At 35.3% G+C, this 21462-nt stretch overlaps 1 protein-coding gene across 5 annotated transcripts in view; it reads left to right on the plus strand.

Annotated features, from left to right (window-relative positions):
- The window catches only part of LOC115219257 (prominin-1), a 68435-nt gene that overhangs the window by 38146 nt on the left and 8827 nt on the right, over positions 1-21462 (plus strand). For all 5 annotated transcript variants that reach the window (XM_036508903.1, XM_029789408.2, XM_029789409.2 and 2 more), the window contains exons 11-17: positions 824-915; positions 2290-2366; positions 6064-6216; positions 9359-9488; positions 11943-12028; positions 17018-17099; positions 20308-20445. In XM_036508903.1, the coding sequence (XP_036364796.1) occupies positions 824-915; positions 2290-2366; positions 6064-6216; positions 9359-9488; positions 11943-12028; positions 17018-17099; positions 20308-20445 (758 nt within the window). The remainder of the gene's footprint in view (positions 1-823; positions 916-2289; positions 2367-6063; positions 6217-9358; positions 9489-11942; positions 12029-17017; positions 17100-20307; positions 20446-21462) is intronic.

The raw sequence follows: 21462 nt of genomic DNA on the forward strand, positions 1-21462 counted from the left end.
TATATGCATTTGTGGAATATTTCTTGCAATACAATCAACACTGATTTGCTCGCTCATCTCTGCTCACTCGCTTCTGACTGCCATAAACTTACCCAGAATGGAATACCACCATACCATATACTCATTTTCTCATTAGGTTCAACCACACTAAAAGATCTTTCGTACTTAATGTTAGTGCTCCGTTTATTTCTCATTCTGATCACAATTACTTGACTTATTTCTGTCGTTACTCTCCATCTTGTCTTCCGTTCCGTTCCATTCCCTCTCCTTCTTTAAAAGTTTATGCACCACATCAGTAACTTTAAAAAATTTCATTCAACGAACCATTCTACAAATAAAACGTCTATAGCCACAGTGAAGACATTGTCTGAGAGTATTGGTCTCTTTGAATTACTAACAGAGAATACTGGTCTCTTTGAATCGTTAACCAATAACAGGATTGTGAGCGAGATAACCGTTCATTAGTTTTGGTGGCACGATAAACATCACATTCCCCACTTTTGTTTGGTGCTATGAGTAGCAATCACACGCAATCTAATATAACAATTTCTAGCTCATGAGTATCTAGACATTTTGGAATATGATGACACGACGTGTTACTGTGCTACCGTATGCATGAGTACTCGGTTTGTATAGGGGAAAAAGATACTTCTTTTTGTTTCTGAGGACTTGACCGATACTCCTGTGCGCACAGATTCCAAAGCGTCTAGTCGAGATTACTGACACCCAACTGATACTATTGTAATATTAATAACTATTAACACAACTAACACAGTCATTATAATAACTGTTTATTTATTTATTTTATCGCTTTTACTTTCAGACATAAAAAATATCATTACAAAGTTTCGGTCTACTATTGAAAAGTATAGAAAAGACACGTTGAAACTTAAAGAAAGTATTGGCGATTCAATAGTAAGGAATATCTTTGAATTTTCAATATTTTAAAGACATTTAAAGTTGTTTTAATGACAATGATATCATAAAGATGTTTGAAGGGGTTTTCTGCAACCATTTATCTGCGAGGAAACGCTTTCGTTTATTTGTGTAAAACATATTGAATTTGTGAGAACCTACTTAGTATATAGAAAGATTAAACAACCTTATGCTGCTTTACGAAGAGCTGGAGATAGTTGTGGAAATGTATATGCTAGAAGGGAATTTTAAGGGTAAGTTTAACGAATAAGTATTCTGATTTTGCGAGATCGATTTCAACTGAAAGGCAAATGAAAATTCAATGTCAATTGCATTCATATAAGTTCTGCATTAATACTGAGCTACCGTGGTGTTTTCACGTTGAACACATCTGGTTTTAATAGCTGATTTCTGTTTACAAGCTTTAAGTTATAAACGAAAATTCACTTGTGCACTCCAGCAGGCAATTTTCAATAAACATTTCAATAAACAAATAAATTATAGAAAAATACATAAAAGAGTAAAATGTCAAATATACCACGCGACCTTGGATATTTATATTCTATTTGAGGTTGAATGATTTCAATAGATTCGAAATGTTATAAAGCATTATAACAGTAAAGCGTTTCTATGTTCGGCAATGTCCTTACCCATTCGTCCTCTACCCATTCCCTGTCCAACTATCTTTCCATCTTCTCAGCCAACTATTCCATGGAGGGTCATGGGGGTAGAATCCCCAGGCACCTCCTTCATGGGGTCCTATCAGAAGTAACTGTCACTTGACTTTCCTGATGGATTTCTAAGCGTGATATTATCCAATCATTTTTTTTCTTGGTCTAACCTCTTGTTGGCTTAGAAGAAACTGTGATTCTTTCCCGTGACATTCTAAGTATATGCCGGTAGTATCGGAACTGTGACTTCTCAAGGCGGAGAAGTAGCAGCTCAACCGGGTGATAACTCACTGTTCTCCGAGTTTTTTAAAACCCCTTGTGGGTTTATTGGTCGGGCGTTTGATTATTATATATCTTCAAAGACATAACTGCTATTGAATGGATCGTTTTAACATGCAAAAGTGAAACTGCAACCTATTCGTCTAATACATAAAAAGTATATGTCGTACTTTTATAACTAAGTTGCCATTACATAGATAACAACATATTCATCTACCTCTGTTTGTATTGATTAAAGTCTATCTTCAAATAAAATGGGTTTACCTAATAAATTAAAAAAATTGTTGGACTATGGCTTTGTCATTTGTATAGACACAACACAAAAAACGCTTCAGCGTTATATAACAACCATGAATTTAATTTAGTCCATACTATATTTCATAGTTTTATTTCTGATGCTAACTTAGTTTATTTTATTTTGTAGAGAACAACAACGGATCTTCGGAAACAGGGATTATCACTAAGTTACGACGATATCGGTAATGAAGCTGACGCTTACTGGTTGGTTTATTTTGTAGAAATATAGTTTTTTTCTTATATTGATTGATGTATAACCAAAGTGAAGGAAACACTTTAAACACAAGTACATGCATCCTTCTAACAGGTTATAAGATTTCACGCTTACGGAAATTGTAAAGTATGTCCATTAATAGAGCGATACGGCCTGTAATTTAGCTCTTACGGAAACTTGGATTGCGTAGTTTAAATGAACAATTTGAAAAACAATCCGCGCATTACCCACATACACATATGTATATATAATCCACATAATGTGAGTGTCTATCTATCTATCTATCTATCTATCTATCTATCTATCTATCTATCTATCTATCTATCTATCTATCTATCTATCTATCTATCTATCTATCTATCTATTATATCTAGCTAGCTATATATGTATGTATATAAATTTAAAATATATATATATATATATATATATATATATATTGGGTCATCCCATAAATAATACGGTTTTTTTAATACTCCTTTTTTGAAAATTAAGATAAAGTTCTTTTTTAAACTAAAATATATTCTCCTTCATTTTCTACAATGCTCTTCCATCTATCTGGTAGGCTTGCAAGGCCCCTCCTCCAAAATTCTCTTGTCCGTGACGAATACTACTCCTCCAGTACTGTTCTGACCTCGTCTGATTTTGAAAACTGCGGAAAAAATGATAATCAGATGAGGCAATGCCCATAGAATATGGTGGGTGGGGCATCGTTTTCCATTCAAACTGCTCCAGCCCTTGGAATGTCATCCTCGCTGTATGGAGCCAAGCACTATACTGATGGAAGAACACCTTTCGTCTTGAAACCAAAGATGGTCGGTTTTCTTCTAGCGCTGACTTAAGCCGCTCAAGCTGCTCGCAGTAGATCGCCATTGTTATCGTTTGGCTTGGATTTAAAAGTTCAAAGTAGACTAAAGCTTTCACATCCCACCAAACAAATAACAACACCTTACGAGGTTGAAGACCTTCTTTAGCCCAGGGTGTCGTTGTTTCTCCTTCCCCTATCCACTGTCTTTGGTGCTTGGCATTTTTATATAGGACCCATTTCTAGTCACCAGTCAGTATTCAGTCCAAAAAAGGTTCATTCGTGAGATGTGACAGCAAAGAAGAGCACACATTCAGTCTCTGCGCGCGATTAGACTCAGAAAGTTTGTGAAGAATCCATTGACTCAATTTGCTGCCTCTTCTGCCGGCACGCAGGTGTCGAATGATTGAATGTCTAAATCCAAGCTTCTCTGCCAGTTCCTCAACAGTTACCATGAGATTTTCTTCCGCCAGGGTTTTCAGGACTCCCTCGTCGAGCTCTACAGATCTTCTGTGACGAGGCTCGTTTTCTAAGCTTAGTTTTCGGCTCGGAATTTCTGGAACCACCATTGACACTGGCTTACGCTTATTGTCCGATCCCCATATACTGTATTAATATTCATCGCACCGTTACGTTGTTGCCTTTACTGAACTTATAAAGCAAAATATACAAAATATACTCCTTTGTCACTTCTATTATAGCTTTGAAAAAATAACTGTTAAAATTGAACTGCACTCTTCAAAAATTGCGCTAAGAATAAGTACAAGGTATAATTACTACCTGCTTTTATAGCAAGTTGATGCAGGTAGTTTATCTGTCTCTCTCCGACTTTTAACCCATGCAGTTGAAAACACTGCATCATTTATGGGATGACCCAATATATACACGAGTGATAAAAAGACAAAGAAAATTCTTTAGCACATCTTTAATGATTCGTTTCAGTTGTTTTTGAACTAACTCTATTTGCAACCCTAGTTTACGCAAAAACTTATGTAATGTTTGCAGCTATAGACATTAGAGAGGCATTTCATCAGACTTGTATCAAAGATGTACTGTCACATTGTGTGTCTTTCAGACCTTGTATTTTGGCTCATATCAGGAGGAAACAAAAACAATTAGTAAAAGTGTGAATATGGGGTGAGTAAGTGGGGTAGAGATTATGTAGTGGGGGTGGGGGAATCAAAAGGAAGGATACGCAGAAGGAGGAGGAGGAGAAGAAGAAGAAAAGGGAACTATACAACATAGATAAATTATGTAGGGCCATATATAGCAGATTGGTTTTCCTTCGCCTATGCTCGTGGTCGGTCAGTACGATCAGTTCCACTGTAACCGGATTTCGTCTGATGGGTGAACATTTATTTGACCGCCAGGCGATATTCACCAGCGACTACTGAAAGTGAAAAAAAAATGTTATGTAGATAACTTCGCAATTGTCTAGGAATCAAATGATAAGGATATTTATGATGTTTGTGGTTTGGGGAGTTCTGTGGTCAGTGGTGGGGTAGCATAAATCGCCTCACAGCTATCAGACCATCTTCGTGAGCCTAGAGTGGGCAGGCACGGGAAAAGAGGTACAAAGAGAAACAAAATGAAGAGGAAGAAAAGGTGAAGGTAGCATAAGAATTAACATGAGTTTATAATGAGCTCAGTTCCTATACTGTGCAAAGGGATGACGCATCATAAATAACAAACAAGTTTGGATAAGTTCTTCACTCATCCAGCTGATATTGGTGATAATGAAAATAGTAAATATTGTCCTTTATCCTTCTTGCAACGCTCATTCCACTACCACCTCTCACAATAGTCAACATCTTTTGTGGTAAGAACGAACGATATTACGATTCAAATTAATTCCCTAACATATTTCTATTGATTATGCATTTATATTACACTGTTTTTAGAAATCATTTCCTTCTTTATCATCTGATCACGTTGCTTGTTTTCTTGTGTTTCTTTTTTTCAGAAAAAGTCTGTAGGAATGTAATCTCAATTGATAACGTGACAATCAAAAAGAAAATTAATTTCGCATCGCGAGATTTGATGTTACGGTTAGATTTTCCAGAACAAATTACTTCCGTAAAGCGAGGGAATCTTGTAATTAACAATTATACAATAAGGAGTCCCACTCTTCGTCACTCTACCTTCTAGAAATAGAAGCTAAATTTCGCTCGGATCTCATTAAAACATTTTTAGAAAAAAAGACGATAGCTAAAACTTAATTGCAAAAATGTAGCATTTGTAACACGGGCTCGACAGAAAAAAGCTAGCCATGGCTGGAATGCTTTTGGTTGATGTTGATTTAGTAAATAATTTTCAACAAATATCCATCAACGAATGAAGGAGGACACTGCTTCATGGTCACTCGATATGTTAGAAATTGCAGCTAAATCCCGCGCAAATCATCAAAGAATCATTTTGGATAAATTGGGTTTGAAAAATAAAAGACGAGGTGGTAATTGTTAACTGACAACATCAATAACAACAACAATGAATATGGATTTTTCTTCTTCCGTGTAAGAATCAACAGAATGGCCGATAAATCATGTAATGTCAAAAACTATCAAGTCCTTTAGGCCAAATAACGACAACCGTCCATGTGCAGCCCTTTCGGTTATGGTTGAACACGAATTTCTTCACCTGGAAAGTTCCTTCCTTAGGTGTTGACATGAAAAAGTTTATGTGATGGACCAGCAGTTGCTCTTCGTGCTTTCAACCCCACTGAGGTTTTCCAAGGAAAAGGCAAGGTTGACATTGATGACGTCACACAACAAGGATGGTAATACAAACGATTAGATTGAATAAGGGTTATTTCTCTTTAGAATCAATAACAATAAATGTAAACAGATAGCTAAATGACATTCATTTTATGTGATTTTTATTTACAGGCTGGCCATTATTGTCCCCTTTGGGTGCATTACTGCTCTCATACCAATCTTTCAACTTCTTGGAATAATACTTGGCACATGTGGAAATGGAGACATGGAGAAACCCACTAAAAGGAATTCAACATCCAACTGTGGTGGAATTTGTTTGATGTTGTGAGTTGGATTTTAAATTCATATCCTCCTCCTCCTCCTCCTCCTCCTCATTCTCATCATCAACATTATCATACATTCAACACTATCATCAAAATAAAACCATAAACCGCAGATTTATAAAATCAAAGCAACCGATGAGAATTAAGAAAAATACATGGAATTCTTTCATCTATTGAAACGAATTTGTTCACCTTGATGGTGGCGATAATACATTCTATTATCATTATTATTATTATTATTATGTTTGACTTTTGCTTTGCATTTGTACAAGTTGGCTCCAAGTCTCACCCAGAAGTTCATGTTGGTGTTATGCCTAGGGTACCATATATTTGGTTTTGTACATGGAATTGTCCTAGAGAATGTTTAAGAAACCATAAGAAAATTAAGTATTTTAAAATTACATAGACAGTATTTTACGTAGGATATGGGCAGTTCCTATGAGCACTAACATTTGAATTTCTGCCATTTTGGGGATTTCTGGTATCTGAGCTAGGTAGCAATCAGCACCTTTTGCCATCATTCCTAGGGCACCTATGACAACAGGTGTTGTTTTAGTCTTGAGGTTCCACACTTTGCTAATTTCTATTTCATGATCTTTATACTTGCTCAGTTTTTGGTAGGTCTTGACAATTATATTGTGCAGCTCTAAACTCCATCTTAATATCACTGGAGAAAATTCGCACAGACAGGACTATGCTGACCAGTTCTGCCTCACTTATTGTGAATAACTTCAGGTCGTCCATGAATAGCAAGTGGTTTAGTTTTAGTTTTCCCTTACCTCTTCCCAGATCATACCCCAACTTTATTTTGTAGCATTTCACTCAAGGGGATTATTCCCAGCACGAATATCAGTCGGAAGACATTGTCCCTCTGGAAGATTCCTCTCTTAATTTTCACCTCTCCTAGTACTTGTTTCCCTGCTGTCCATATAAGGCTTCTCATATTCTCTTCTATTCCATTGTTCTTATTATCCAGGAGTGTGGTATCATATCGTATACTTTACTATAGTCATCCCATGCCATGCTCAGATGTTTATGTCTTCTCTTGCATTTCCTGATAGATTATCAATTAAGAGCTGATCCTTCGTTCCCCGGTTCCTCTTTCGGCACCCTTTCTGTTTAATGGGTAGCAGCCCACTTTTTTCCAAGTATCTGTACAGTTAATCGGCCAAAGTAACTGACATTAGTTTCCACATTAGCGGAAGGCATGTTATTTGTCTAAAGTTGGATGTAACATTTCCCTTTTTAGGATCCTTGGCACATAACACTGTCTTACCCATTGTTATCCAGCTGGGTACTGCACCTTTCTGCAAGTATTCATCTAGTTGTTATGTTATGCTATCCTTTTATGGACCCCCCTCAGCTTCTTTATCCAATGCCCGTGGACCGCCTCTGGTCCTGGGCTCTTTCAATTTGGGAATTTTCTTAACAGCTTTTTAATCATTTCTGTAGTTATCGTTATGTCTTCTTGGACTTCTACATTTCTTAACCTAATTTGGATTTCATGCTCTACAGGTTGGTCCCAGATCCCTCTCCAGATTGCCTTGCTTTCCTCTGCGTTTGGTATAATTGCCCATCTGGTTCCCTAAACCGTTTCTTCTTATTTTCTTCAAACAATTTGTTTTCCTGAACTGTTGTCCGAAATGTCTTTTTAACTTTGTTTCTCACAAACTCGCCTACACCAGTATGGTTCCTTACCTTCTGTTTCTTTATTTTTTTCTATTGTATCCAACTCTATTTTCAGCAACCATAGCTGCAGCCCAAATAATATTGTTAGTTTCAGTTATATTTCTCGTCCGGAACAGCCGGAGAACCGAATCTTTTCGGTTTCAACCTTGAGTTTGCGTCGGTCAATGTACCTCAGGTTTTGTGGTTCTTTATCCTGGTCTTTTCGAATATATCTGCGCAGCGTCCACACTATGTCTCGTTGGTCATCATCGTATTCTTCCGATATAGCTCTTCCTATTACTTCTGCTTCTTTTGCTGAGAATGCATTTACATTTAGACTTTGCTCTACTTCTTCACTGTCACCCTTCGTTTTTCTGTTCTCGCTGGGCACGTTATCTGTTGACGAAGTATTAACTTCTACTTTCCTTTTTATCTCTACTGTTTCTATGTCTGTTACCCTTTTGTTCTTATTGCTCCTGCCTGGTCGGCTAACCGTTGCTTACTTGTTTGGAAGAGTCCTATCTAATCCCATTTTGCTTTCATTCGTTCTCGGAATCCCCTTCTGCTGGGTTCACTCCTGATACAGCAATCAATTATCGGTCGGTTTGCCTCCTTATCCCACCTTCTTCTCTGCTTCTGGCTTTGTTTATGCAGTCTCTGGATGACAACTTGGCCTGCGCTGCTCAACCACAGGGCACCTACCGGGCGAAAGGGTTATTTCTCTGTGGTTATGGGTATGATTTTCATAGAGGAACGTATGTTGAGGAGTTTATTTTTGATGGTTTTGTAATTTAAAAGCTCAAAAAAATGTATGTTAAATAACTCGACCTTACTAATGAGGCATTATATCGTATCGTACGTTTTAATGAAAACTATATTAACTTTAGAGTAATTTGTTTAAACGAGTATTACTTAAAGTAAATCTGATAGTAGCTAGTAGTAGATAGGTAACATAATCACTTCCGAATACAGGAATTACGAAGAAAGAACAAAACGAGATAGGCTATATAGAATTTGTATAAGAACACGATTATAGAAATCACAAAATTTAGAAATTATATTTTTATACGTAAATAAGTAAAAAATTATGTAAGGCAAATTGTAAAATTATTATGAAGGAATCATTTATAAAAATAAATAAAATAAATAAATTGCACTTTATATTTCAAAATAGTTTAATAAGAAGGTATGTATCTAAACAAAATACATTCAATGATAAATATTATATTAATCATTTCGGCTAGTGTGGGGAGAAAATTCTAGGTGTATTTTAATATTTTAAGACCTTCACAGCAAAACATAGACTTAAAGTACTATTTGCCATAGTATTCATTTTGTCTCAATACACTGTCTCAACACAGTGTTAGCCCGCTTTCACCACCTTCTGTTTACTTCATACATTCAGCTAAAACTATCTTTATTATTTTATGATACAGATGTTTCAGTTACGTAATACGATGTCATTCTTTTTCTAGCTCCGTTGGTTTTATGTTTTTCTTTGGCTGGTTACTTATGATATTGACAACTGTCACCTACATACCGGGTTCCATAGTCGAACGATATGGCTGCGATTTGGTACGAAATATTGACACAAATTTAGAAAAGGTAGGTTTTTAAAGAAATATTACTGTACGCATCCTTACAGCCACACAGTTTCAATTCTTTTCGTTAAATATAATTTGCAATATTTTCACTCATATTTTCTCATCGCTTTCATAGTATTTTACTTCCTGCTCATTTATTACTTTGTTGACAAACTAGACGTCATTGATTGGTTGAAATTGCTGAAATGCAAGAAATTTAACAACAAATAGCTTACAAACTAGAGGATTTTCTCAAGAAAGCCAATAGAAAAAGATGTTTTATGTAACACATTCTACCAGTATACGAAGTTTAAAAGTGTTTAGTTAGTTACAAGGAAATTATTTTAAAAATCTGCCGGTCAAAGTGAAAAGATCCAGGCGGCGAGCTGGCAGAAACGTTAGCATGCTGGGCGAAATGCTTAGTAGTATTTCGTCTGCTGCTACGTTCTGAGTTTAAATTTCGCCGAGGTCGACTTTGCCTTTCATTCTTTAGGGATCGATTAAATAAGTACCAGTTACGCACTGGGGTCGATATAGTCGACTTAATCCGTTTGTCTGTCCTTGTTTGTCCCCTTTGTGTTTAGCCCCTTGTGGGTAGTAAAGAAATAGGTATTTTGTCTGCTTCTAAGTTCTGAGTTCAAATTCCGCCGAGGTTGACTTCGCCTTTCATCGTTGAGGGGTCGAATAAATAAGTACCAATTACGCACTAGGATTGATGTAATCGACTTAATCCCTTTGTTTGTCCTTGTTTGTTCTCTCTATGTTTATCACACTGTGGGCAATAAAGTTATGAATATTTCTAGAGTGAAAAGGCAGCTAGCTGGCAGAAACGTTAGCAAGCCGGGAAATGCTTAGCGGTATTTTACCCGTCGCTACGTTCTCAGTTCAAATTCCGCCGAGGTCGACTTTGCCTTTCATCCTTTTGAGGTTGATAAATTAAGTACCCGTTGCACACTGGGGTCGATCTAATCGACGGGCCCCCCTCACCTAAAGTTTCGGGCCTTGTGCCTAGAGTAGAAAAGAATATTCCTAGAATGAAGTGAAGCAACTTCCTTATAGTTGATAATTTTAGCATAAGAAACTCACTGAGTAATAATGTACATTTTCGGCATAAAAGAATAGAAATATTCCGTGAACAAATTATACTTGACACTTTTCGTATGACGACATAATAGTTCCACTATAGTTAACACTAGCAGTATAGCCCTGCTTTGCCCGGTATTAAGTTAGAATGATTAAGCTAATCAAGTTCTTTATTTCAAACCAAACTAAGTAACATCGACGTCAAATTTGGGCGAAATCCGTCGAAATTGGTACACTTTTGGCTGAAAAGGAGTTGCAGACAACTTGATTGGGTAATCCCATAAGGAATCGGTTTATTGATTTTTTCCACTCATCGATCGTTTTTTTTTTTTCGTTTTTGGAGAACTTAAAGCATTCAAAGATCCCACTAGTCCTAAGTAATGCTGGCATCAAGTTTGAACAAAATACATAAAAATTGTAAACATTATGGTTGAAAATCGGTTTATCATCGATTTTTTTATCCTGATTAAATGGAAACCCCCATAAGGAATAGTTTATAGATTTTTCACCCCAAATAGGACTTAACCGAACACAAAATTGCTAATTCAAAAACATCTATATTTATACTTTAAAGTTGGTTTTCACACCCAACCCAGTTCTGCAGAATCAGTGTCGCGACGGGAGCGCATGGGTGGGAGTTTGATCAGAAGAGGTGATCAGGTTGCATATGCCAGCCCTTTAAAAACACCACCCCATCATCTAACTCCCTTTGCCCATGGGTTGGAAACCCTTCCAGCAAGCAAAACAGAATGCTCAAAAGGGCCCCCGATTCTCTGTGTCAGAAGTAGTTATGTTCAGATCACAACTAAGTATATATATATGGGCAACACATACACATACACACAGGTACGGTACGTACGTACACCTATTGCATACATGTTTTTTATACGCAATCATGTTCGTGTGTTGCCCGTATATCAACAAAACACTTTTTTCCTAGATGGGAAAAAACAACAAAAGTCTTTAAAAAATTTACTCGTCGCTAGAAGGGGACTTAACTCCTGTTTGTAAACAATGGTGATCTCTCCGACTTGAAAATTGTTAAAAGTTTTGGTTGAAAATTTATTTTTACTGCTATTCGCTGGTGCCTCTGGGAAAAATAAGTTGACGAAAATATGGCTAGTGTCATGACGTATGTCTTCTAAAATTGGAGCAACATGCGTGCTAATTTGTGGACTTGCATAAATTACATTCACATACACACACACACACACTCACTCACACACACACACACACCATGCCTTTTATATATACAGATATTGAATGCAGTGAGATGTAATCTATGATTTATTTATTTACTAATCGTTGTCTTCCTTTTACTAATAGATTATATTTCGATCATTTTCACAAAATTTTCATTATAATGTTAAAATACTTTAATTTTTCTTTCCAGTTAATAGATACGGCACTTCCAAATAAAAAAGTGTTTGGCGATATCCTGCCGTTAGAAATAAATGCATCAATTTCTGATGTCTACAGGTAAATACACTTTACATAGCTTTTAAATCTTAGTTTAACAAAATTAAGTTATATATTTATCAGTTTATTTTGGAATTATTCAATATATTCATTAGTGATAGGTCAATTAATGTTTCATTGCAATTATGAAGGCTGACAAGGGATTATACAACTCAGTGGAACAAATGTAACACAGGGATTATATTAGGATGTACGTTTTTCCGGTTATGTCGAAAAATACAGACACACACAAACACACTCTCAGATACACACAGACATATTAAATGCATGTACGTGAGTATGTGTGTCTGTGTGGGTATGTGAATGTGCATTTTTCGACGGAAACGGCATGTTGTGGTTCCTGACGTGCAGACACGAATAGTATCACCTACACATCTTCCTGGACGGTGAGTCATCATCAACATTGTTCGACCGTGGTCGAGACAATGGAATTTACTATGTTACGCCAGACTTCACGGTCCATCATAGCATTACGGAGGTCCTGTTGCTGGATGCCTGTATCCCTGGAGATTACATCAGGGTAGGAGAGTGTGCGCCCTCTGGTATTGCGAGTAGATGGCTTCCAGAGGAGAAGAGTAGAAATTACTTCTTTTTCAGCTCTACAACAATGTCCAGCAAACTGGACTCTCCTACCTTTCACAAGAGATGACACAGGTGGTAGTTTCCCATATATTTGCATTTTAGTTGGATGGCGCTTCCACGAGAGGTTTTGAGCTCTCATAAGGAGGCGAGTGTAGGTTCCATCCAACCGCCTCTCAAGCTTCTTTGATAACGTCCAGGTTTCTGAGCCATATAGTAGAATTGGTTCGACTGTGGCTTTGAATATTTCAAAGTGAGTAGGTGTAGTTTCCATTTGACAGACACGCTTTTCGCTGCTTATCTCTTTGACGAATGTGCAATCCTGGGTCGAAAGAAGACTAACATTGGAAACCTTGCATCTGTAACCTCGTCATATGCTTACCGTCCACTACAACTCGGGCACTGTTGTTGATGGAAGTACCAATTTAGCTACAATTAATTTAGCGATGAATATAGAAACAGGAGTGGGTAAGAGCGACGAAATCAAGTTCTTGGAGTAAGTCTCAGTGTATCGAGTACAAGGTAAACTCTACTGGCGAGGATGACTACCAAAGCAGGACTGTCCGAGATGTGCGCAGAGCGACAAAACCGTACAACACCGTACATTACCTTCTTCCTTTGCGCTTATATAGGCGTAGGAGTGGCTGTGTGTTAAGTAGCTTGTTTACCAACCACACGGTTCCGAGTTCAGTCCCACTGCGTGGCACCTTGGGCAAGTGTCTTCTACTATAGCCCCGGGCTGACCAAAGCCTTGTGAGTGGATTTGGTAGACGGAAACTGAAAGAAGCCCGTCGTATATATGTATATATATATGTGTGTGTATATGTTTGTGTGTCTGTGTTTGTCCCTCCAACATCACTTGACAACCTATTTCTTTATTACCCACAAGGGGCTAAACACAGAGGGGACAAACAAGGACAGGCATAGGTATTAAGTCGATTACATCGACCCCGGTGCGTAACTGGTACTTAATTTATCGACCCCGAAAGGATGAAAGGCAAAGTCGACCTCGGCGGAATTTGAACTCACAACGTAACGCAGACGAAATACCGCTAAGCATTTCGGCCGGCGTGCTAACGTTTCTGCCAGCTCGCCGCCTTGACAACACTTGACAACCGATGCTGGTGTGTTTACGTCCCCGTTACTTAGCGGTTCGGCAAAAGAGACCGATAGAGTAAGTACTAGGCTAACAAAGAATAAGTCCTGGGATCGAGTTGCTCGACTAAAGGCGGTGCTCCAGCATGGACGCAGTCAAATGACTGAAACAAGTAAAAGAGTAAAAGAGAGAGTATATGTATGTGTATTTATGCAGTCATCTCTTATGCAGGTATACTTATGGGTTGTAAACAAGGTTGCATGCGTGCGTGTGTGTGTGTGTGTGTGATCGTGAATGTTTCAGTGCGTGTGTGTGCATGCTTTAAGACAAATCAATCACATCTGTATATTTATTCAACAATTCACATGAGCTCTACCTTTATCCGCATCATTATTTTCCATATAATGTATTTGCATTATATTCTGCACTACTTCCATCAACCGAAAGATGAGGTTCAACTATTAGGTCAGTTTGATCTGTCTGAAATAGTGATAGAAACCGTGGAAACTCCAGAGTAACAGGTCAGTGAACTGGCCTAAAACCACGATGTAACTACTGAAGCAGTATTTGTAATATAGGAGAAACTAACAACTCTAAAATGTATGTTGAAATGTGAAAACATAAACAAAAATCCACTGGTCAAAATTTTCAAATAACAGCGTTCTATGAGGTAACGGAAATAGAATAATCTAATAAGAGGGGAAGTGACGAGAGAGTGAACAGGAAAATAATTTAGGTGAAAATTATAAAATAAGGAGGGAGTAAATCAACATTTTCAAATAAAGGCATAAAAAGGATTAATATGTCAGAATTTACTAATAATTGATTTTTATGAGGTTGGCTTCGATACCGGAAATAAGAATTTAGTTTGGAGAGAAAAAAATAACAAGGAAGAGGGGAAGAGAAGAGTAACGTAGAAGGAAATCTATATAATACAAAATGGAAGTTCGTCAATGAAAAATAATATATATTTCTTTACTACCCACAAGGGGCTAAACACAGAGAGGACAAACAAGAACAAACAAACGGATTAAGTCGATTATATCGACCCCAGTGTGTAACTGGTGCTTATTCAATCGACCCCGAAAGGATGAAAGGCAAAGTCGACCTCGGCGGAGGGATACAATGCCATATTTACTATTGAACTATAGTTTGTTGTTAATGTATTTAAATAAATAAAGAGGTTAATAAATTTATTAACAAGGAGCAGAAGTGATTTAGGTTTATATGTATACTAGCTGAAGGTGACCCGCTCTACGCGCGGGTAAGAGTGTGGTTGTTACTTTCTGTTGCTTCCTTTCAGCACGTAAAAAACACCATCCGAACGTGGCGGGTTGCAGCGCCGCCTTGACTGGCTTCTGTGCTGTTGGCACGTAAAAAGCACCAACCGATCGTTGCCGCTGCCAGCCCCCCCTAGCACCTGTGCCGGCGGCACGAAAAAAGCACCCACTACGCTCACAGAGTGGTTGGCGTTAGGAAGGGCATCCACCTGTAGAAACACTGCCAGATCAGACTGGAGCCTGGTGCAGCCTCCTGGCTTCCCAGACCCCGGTCAAACTGTCCAACCCGTGCTAGCACGGAAAACGGACGTTAAACGATGATGAAGATGATGATGATTCTCCCTCCTTTCTCTCTCACTTTCCCACTCTCTTACTCTTCCTTTCTCTCGGACTCTCCCTAGCTTTCTCTTACTCTCTATCTTTATCTATCTCTCTCCCATTTATAAACAACAAAAGATCTTGAGTAAGTTGAGAAATAAAATATTTAGAAAGATCAATCATAAATATCAGGCAGTAACAACGGAAAGGCCTGCTTCAAGGCAGACAGCAAAACACTAACAATTAAAAGGGACAGACGAACTTACGAGCTGAATAAAAATAATAAAATATTGGAAACCAAAGTTTGAAGGGATAGAATTTGAGGATAGTAGAGTCACCATGGCTGGCATTTCTTAACGACGGACAGCAACGTATTGACAGTTTAACGGCTGGCGTAAAATTTTGAACTTGATGTAAAAGAAAATCCCTAAACACCAAGTTTTGAATTGATTCTTTCTCACGACAGTAGACTCACCATTGAAAACTTCTTCATCATGGACGGCAACACATTGACGATTAAAAGGCTGGCGCAAATTTTTTAGCTTGATGTAACAGAGAATTGCTAAACACCCGCTCCTTTAAATTTTAATCCCCTTCAAGCCCCATTTAGACCCCTTTTCACATTTTGGTTAATATAACCCGATTTCATTCGGGTCTACTGGGGCCACATTTTATAAGATGAGGAATTTTGTCCTAGAGGTCACGCCTTTCATTTGAGGAAAAAAAATAGTTGTCATGCAAACTTGCCAGCACTTTTAACATAGGTGTGCATATTTTCAGCTCAACCGACCACATAATGCACACATTATATATATATATATGTATATGTGTGTGTGTGTGTGTGTGTGTGTGTGTGTGTGTGTGTTGGAGTCTCTCTCATACGTGGGTTCTAAATAAATGTTAAAATGTAATAGATACGAAAAACCTATGTTATCACTGTGTTCTGTTTGTATTTGGTCGATCGGCGCGTTGACAGGTAGACAATAGAATGCGATGGCGATGGCGATGGAATATTTGTTTCTCTGTATGAATGCAGACAGATACATGAGTAAAAGTTATGGGAAGGTAAGAAATAGAGTGAGTGAAAATGTGCTGGGAAGAGAGGAAGTAGCGAGAGTGAGTTGAGGAAGGCAGATACATTAAATAACGGGAGTGGACTTGTCAAAGTTATAAAGAAGGGGAGTTAGAGGGGAATGGAGGAAATAGCGTGAGTGAGGAAGATGTCCCCTAGCAACCACACCTTTTAAGATAGGGATTTCTAAGGTAGCCCACGGGCATCGTCACCTCATTTTACATGTCCCTGTAAAGTTTGGAGTGAATCGAACGGGATTTAGTGGCATTGAAAGCGATCCAAGCGGTAAAAACGCATTTTAGTTTTATATATATATATATATATATATATATATATATACACGCATTTTGACATGTGGGCTCACAAACATGTATCTTTATAACGATCAAATGGTGTGTGAATAATATATTTAATATTTTTCTGAAGGAATTACTGTTGTTTATTTCACCCATATTTATTACCTTTCAAATGGAAAAGAGTATTCAAAATAAGGATGTAATCTGTATACACACACACACACACACACTAACACACTCATACACATACACACTCAAACAGACATACACACACATATGTATATTCCATAACTGTTTAAAACTGAATACAGTTTGAATAATACTTCTACTCTATTCTTTCACTCTCAGTCGGTGTAAGGCAGGTGAAAGTATTCCTGAAGCCACAGAATTGAACACTATCATCAATGATACAATTAAAGATTTTGAAAAAGTATGTACTTTTATACGTTTTCTTTATATTTTTTCCGATTATATTTTCCCGCTCTTTGTTTTATATTATTTAATATTGTTTAATATACTGACATAAAAATTACGTAAATAAATACGCTGTTTAAATGTTACGAAACAAAAGAAGAGAGGAAGGGCTAGAAAGCGTGCTAATAAATTAGACATCAAAACTCTAAGAGCAACAAAACGTGACACCACACTTATTCTCAAAACACTACTGTATATATCATCTCACAGCTCTAGACACAGTAAGACATGCAACACTATTGTACAAGATCTACCTATGCTCACTAGAGATCAATGAGCAACATTCTGAAAACACGTAAATTCATCAATTGCAAAAAGCATTATAAATCGCTAAAAACAAATGCGAAGCTTTATACAACAACCACGAAATCAAACAGTGAAAATCATAAGCCAATACATAGAAATAAAATTAATTAAAAAATATATAAAAAATATAAAATATAAAATATAAAAATCCATTTAAAATATTTAAATTAAAGTTAAAATTTTAAAAAAATTATTTAAATTAATAATTTAAACTTATAAATTATAAATATATATATATTTATTATTATTTTATTTAATTATTTATTTTTTTATATTTTTATATTTTTATATATTTTTTATTATCATTTATATTTTTTATTTTATTTTTTTATTTTTTATATTTTTTATATTTTTATATTTATTTATTTATTTTTTTAAACTATCAAAAAGTATTAAAAGTTTAATAAGATAAAGAGTAAAAACACTACGATCGTTTCATGCCCGTAACCAATTCGAATAAATATATATTTATTATTATTTTATTCAATTATTTATTTTTTTATATTTTTATATTTTTATATATTTTTTATTATCATTTATATTTTTTATTTTATTTTTTTATTTTTTATATTTTTTATATTTTTATATTTATTCATTTATTTTTTTAAACTATCAAAAAGTATTAAAAGTTTAATAAGATAAAGAGTAAAAACACTACGTAACCAATTCGAATAACAACAATTTAAATTCAATTAATAATTCGAGTTATGGTTACAGTCAATCTTCAAGTTAATTGTAATATTTTAATAAATAATCAAAAATATTTAAACAATATTTTATAAGAAATAAATAATATAATAAATTTTCTTATAAAAAAACTCTATTATCAAACTAGAAACTTAACGATTATGATTATGTCAAAACAACGATTATAATGTTAAATATCAATTTTAATTTTTAAGTATTAATTTTTAAGGTAATAAACCCACTAATAATCTAATATCAGTAATAGTCAATATCTAATTACATAAATATTTTACAAAAAAAATGATTATTCATATTATTAAAATATAAAATATCAATGAACATATATAAATGTATATAAATATATAATTAAGATCTAAATAATCTCTATAAATAAATATATATGCACATATAATAAATACCTAATAAATTAATTTTTCATATTTAAAGATGAAATAGCTAATTTCAAAAATACAAACAAACCATCTTAAACGAATGATATAGTAAATTAACTATCTTTATATCTTTGGCTAAATAATAACTTTCAAAAATCCTATCTTTAAAGTACTTAAAGAAATAATCAATTCGTAGTTATATAGTAACAAATAAATTCTATAAATATATTTATCAATGGGAATAATGTAACTAGCAAATAACAATTTAAAAAGACAATATATAAGTTAAAACAATAATTATAAGAAATTTAAAACTACAATTAATGCTATTAATACATGTATATACATGAATCTAACTTATACAAACTCATATACTTGCTATCAAACAACATATCTATCGCTAAGTAAATTCTTACAAATAAACTTAAAGTTAATATCTAATAATTATATAGAAAATTACGATAATTGGATATACAACGATATATACATTAAAAAAACAATAATATTATACCATAAGACTTATAAATATTAAAATTTAAAGATCTTAAATATAAATATATACTTATGTTAGCGAGGTTTTGTAATGAACTAAAATTTTGAATCGGAAAACGTCTTTAGAGTGTTTATAAGAATACTCGTGGAATTACGTTATTAACAAAAAAAGAATAAATTGTTGAAGAATTCATTAAGCGTGAGGAACAGATACGCTTTATCAATGAAGATTGTGAATGGGAACAGTTATGGTTTATCAATAAATGTAAATAGAATGAAGTCATATATATATATATATATATATATATATATATGTAAAAAGTAACAAATATATACAAACTGGGACAAGAACGTAAAACATCTAGAAGACGACACAAGAACCACAGGACGGGACATTCGAAGCCCTCAGTCATCAGTCAAGAACCGGATCATCTTCGCAATTTCGGCTGATTAAATACACGTGTGTGCATGTATTGGCTATTGATGCTTTTTGAAAGATGATATATAACATCGGAAAATTGCCTGCACTGATCTCAAGCCTTTACTTCCTTCATCTTTTCGGAGGTATAGCCTGTTTGCAGCACTGTTTCTATAGACGTTTCCAGATAATGTTAATATATTATGCATTTTAATGCCTATAGAGCGGATTTCCACTACAGACCAGTCATGTATCCCAAATGCTGGCATATGTACTAGTACTGCGAATGCTTGCGGGATATGATTTTCTTGTATCAGGAGAACTTCGACTCCCATATTTTTCGATCTCTGGTGTAATATTCTCGTGTGGAATTCTGCGTGTGGAGCTGGAGAGCTAATGAAAGCATTGATGCACGGATTTTGGAATTGGGAGTCTGTGTATATACAGAATGTATATGGTGTTATATTATAATACATTTACATGTGTACATTTAATACATATGCATTTAGCTTTGTAAATGAACCATGTGGTTAAACTACACGACATTATTTTCCAGCTTAAAGGGAATGAAAGGAAATAGAGATTCTTCGTGGTGCATGTAATAAGCAAGCAAAACCAATGGATCTACTTTCTGCTTCATTCTGCTGAGATGGCTGTGTGGTTTAAGCATAAGGTCTCTTTTAACAGATTAAATGTAGGGTTATTAAACTTAGGCATGTGATTATACGCACAATTTCCCCACAATCAATACTGTCTCGGCACTTTGCTTAATTAACATCATATTTTTCTGGATTGGAGCTTTTATCAAAATCTATAAATTAATCAGCTAATACAGATTATAATGCATTTATTTTATCTATGAATGACAGCAAATAACAATTAAAGACAAAATCGAGAGTATTTCGGTGGATTTGAGCCATATTGAAATAATGAATGGTGATGTTGACAAGTGGTTTGCGGATATGAAAGGTGGATTAGATATCAACTTTGGAAACTTTACATCTGAAGTAAGTAAACAACTGTCTTTTTCTAATAGAAATTAGACGTTGCCAAACTTCTACATTTTTCACCCAAATTAAATGATAAGTACTATATCAACCTCATTTCCAGTTATAACTGGGCCTGAGCTTATTTAATATTTTCAGTGAACTGTCGAAGAGATCTTTTTGCTGTTTAGGATTTGCATTTAACTCAAACTTCCAATGTATTACACTTGCTATGGCTTTCTGTAACATACTACTCGTTGAATCAATCTAAAATATTTTCGACAAATTCATCTCTAGTGCGACTTCCATGAAATTTTGCATTACTGTTGATAGTCAATAATTTCAGGTTAACAATATAGAACACTGTAAAGAGGTCGGTAACATGCACCGTGTAGTGAGCCAAGGGATTACTTACTTGTAATTAATAAAGAAAAAAAGTTTCTATCTAGCAATTAATTCTAGTTAAGAAGGGCATAATATAATATATTCAGTATTTGTGTAGATCACCTTGCTTGCCTGAAACTCCAAAAATCTTAATCTTTCTTGAATGTCCTGCGACCCTCTTTGTATTTATAACTACTTTGATCTAACAGTACTATTTTATCTCAACAACTGATTGTCCTGTAAATGCCGATGTCCTACTGGTTAGAATAGTGGATTTAATTCTGAGGCTGGACAGTGTGTTGTGGTCTTGTGCAAAGCTTTTCATTCTACGTTGTTTTGATATACTCACCTAAAACTGAACGTGAGTGGTACCTGGATGATTAATCCAGTAATGGATTGGCATCCTGTTCAGAGAGGAGTTTTTTTACTTCACCCTTAAATACCCTAAATATCTAGATAAGCTCCAACCTCATGAGCCTGTGGGCTTGAGGTAAACGTTTTTTTTTTGATTGACCGTCTTGTCTTAATTCTCTCATCTTTACTCTTTCACAGCAATCTTTGTGACGCGCAGTTGCCCTTTTCATTATTATTAAAAGCAAGTAGATTCATATCATCTTGAACATAATGATTTTTTTTCTTGTACATCTTTGCCTG

The sequence above is a fragment of the Octopus sinensis genome, linkage group LG14 (assembly GCF_006345805.1).
Source record: "Octopus sinensis linkage group LG14, ASM634580v1, whole genome shotgun sequence".
In the NCBI taxonomy this organism is placed as follows: domain Eukaryota; kingdom Metazoa; phylum Mollusca; class Cephalopoda; order Octopoda; family Octopodidae; genus Octopus; species Octopus sinensis.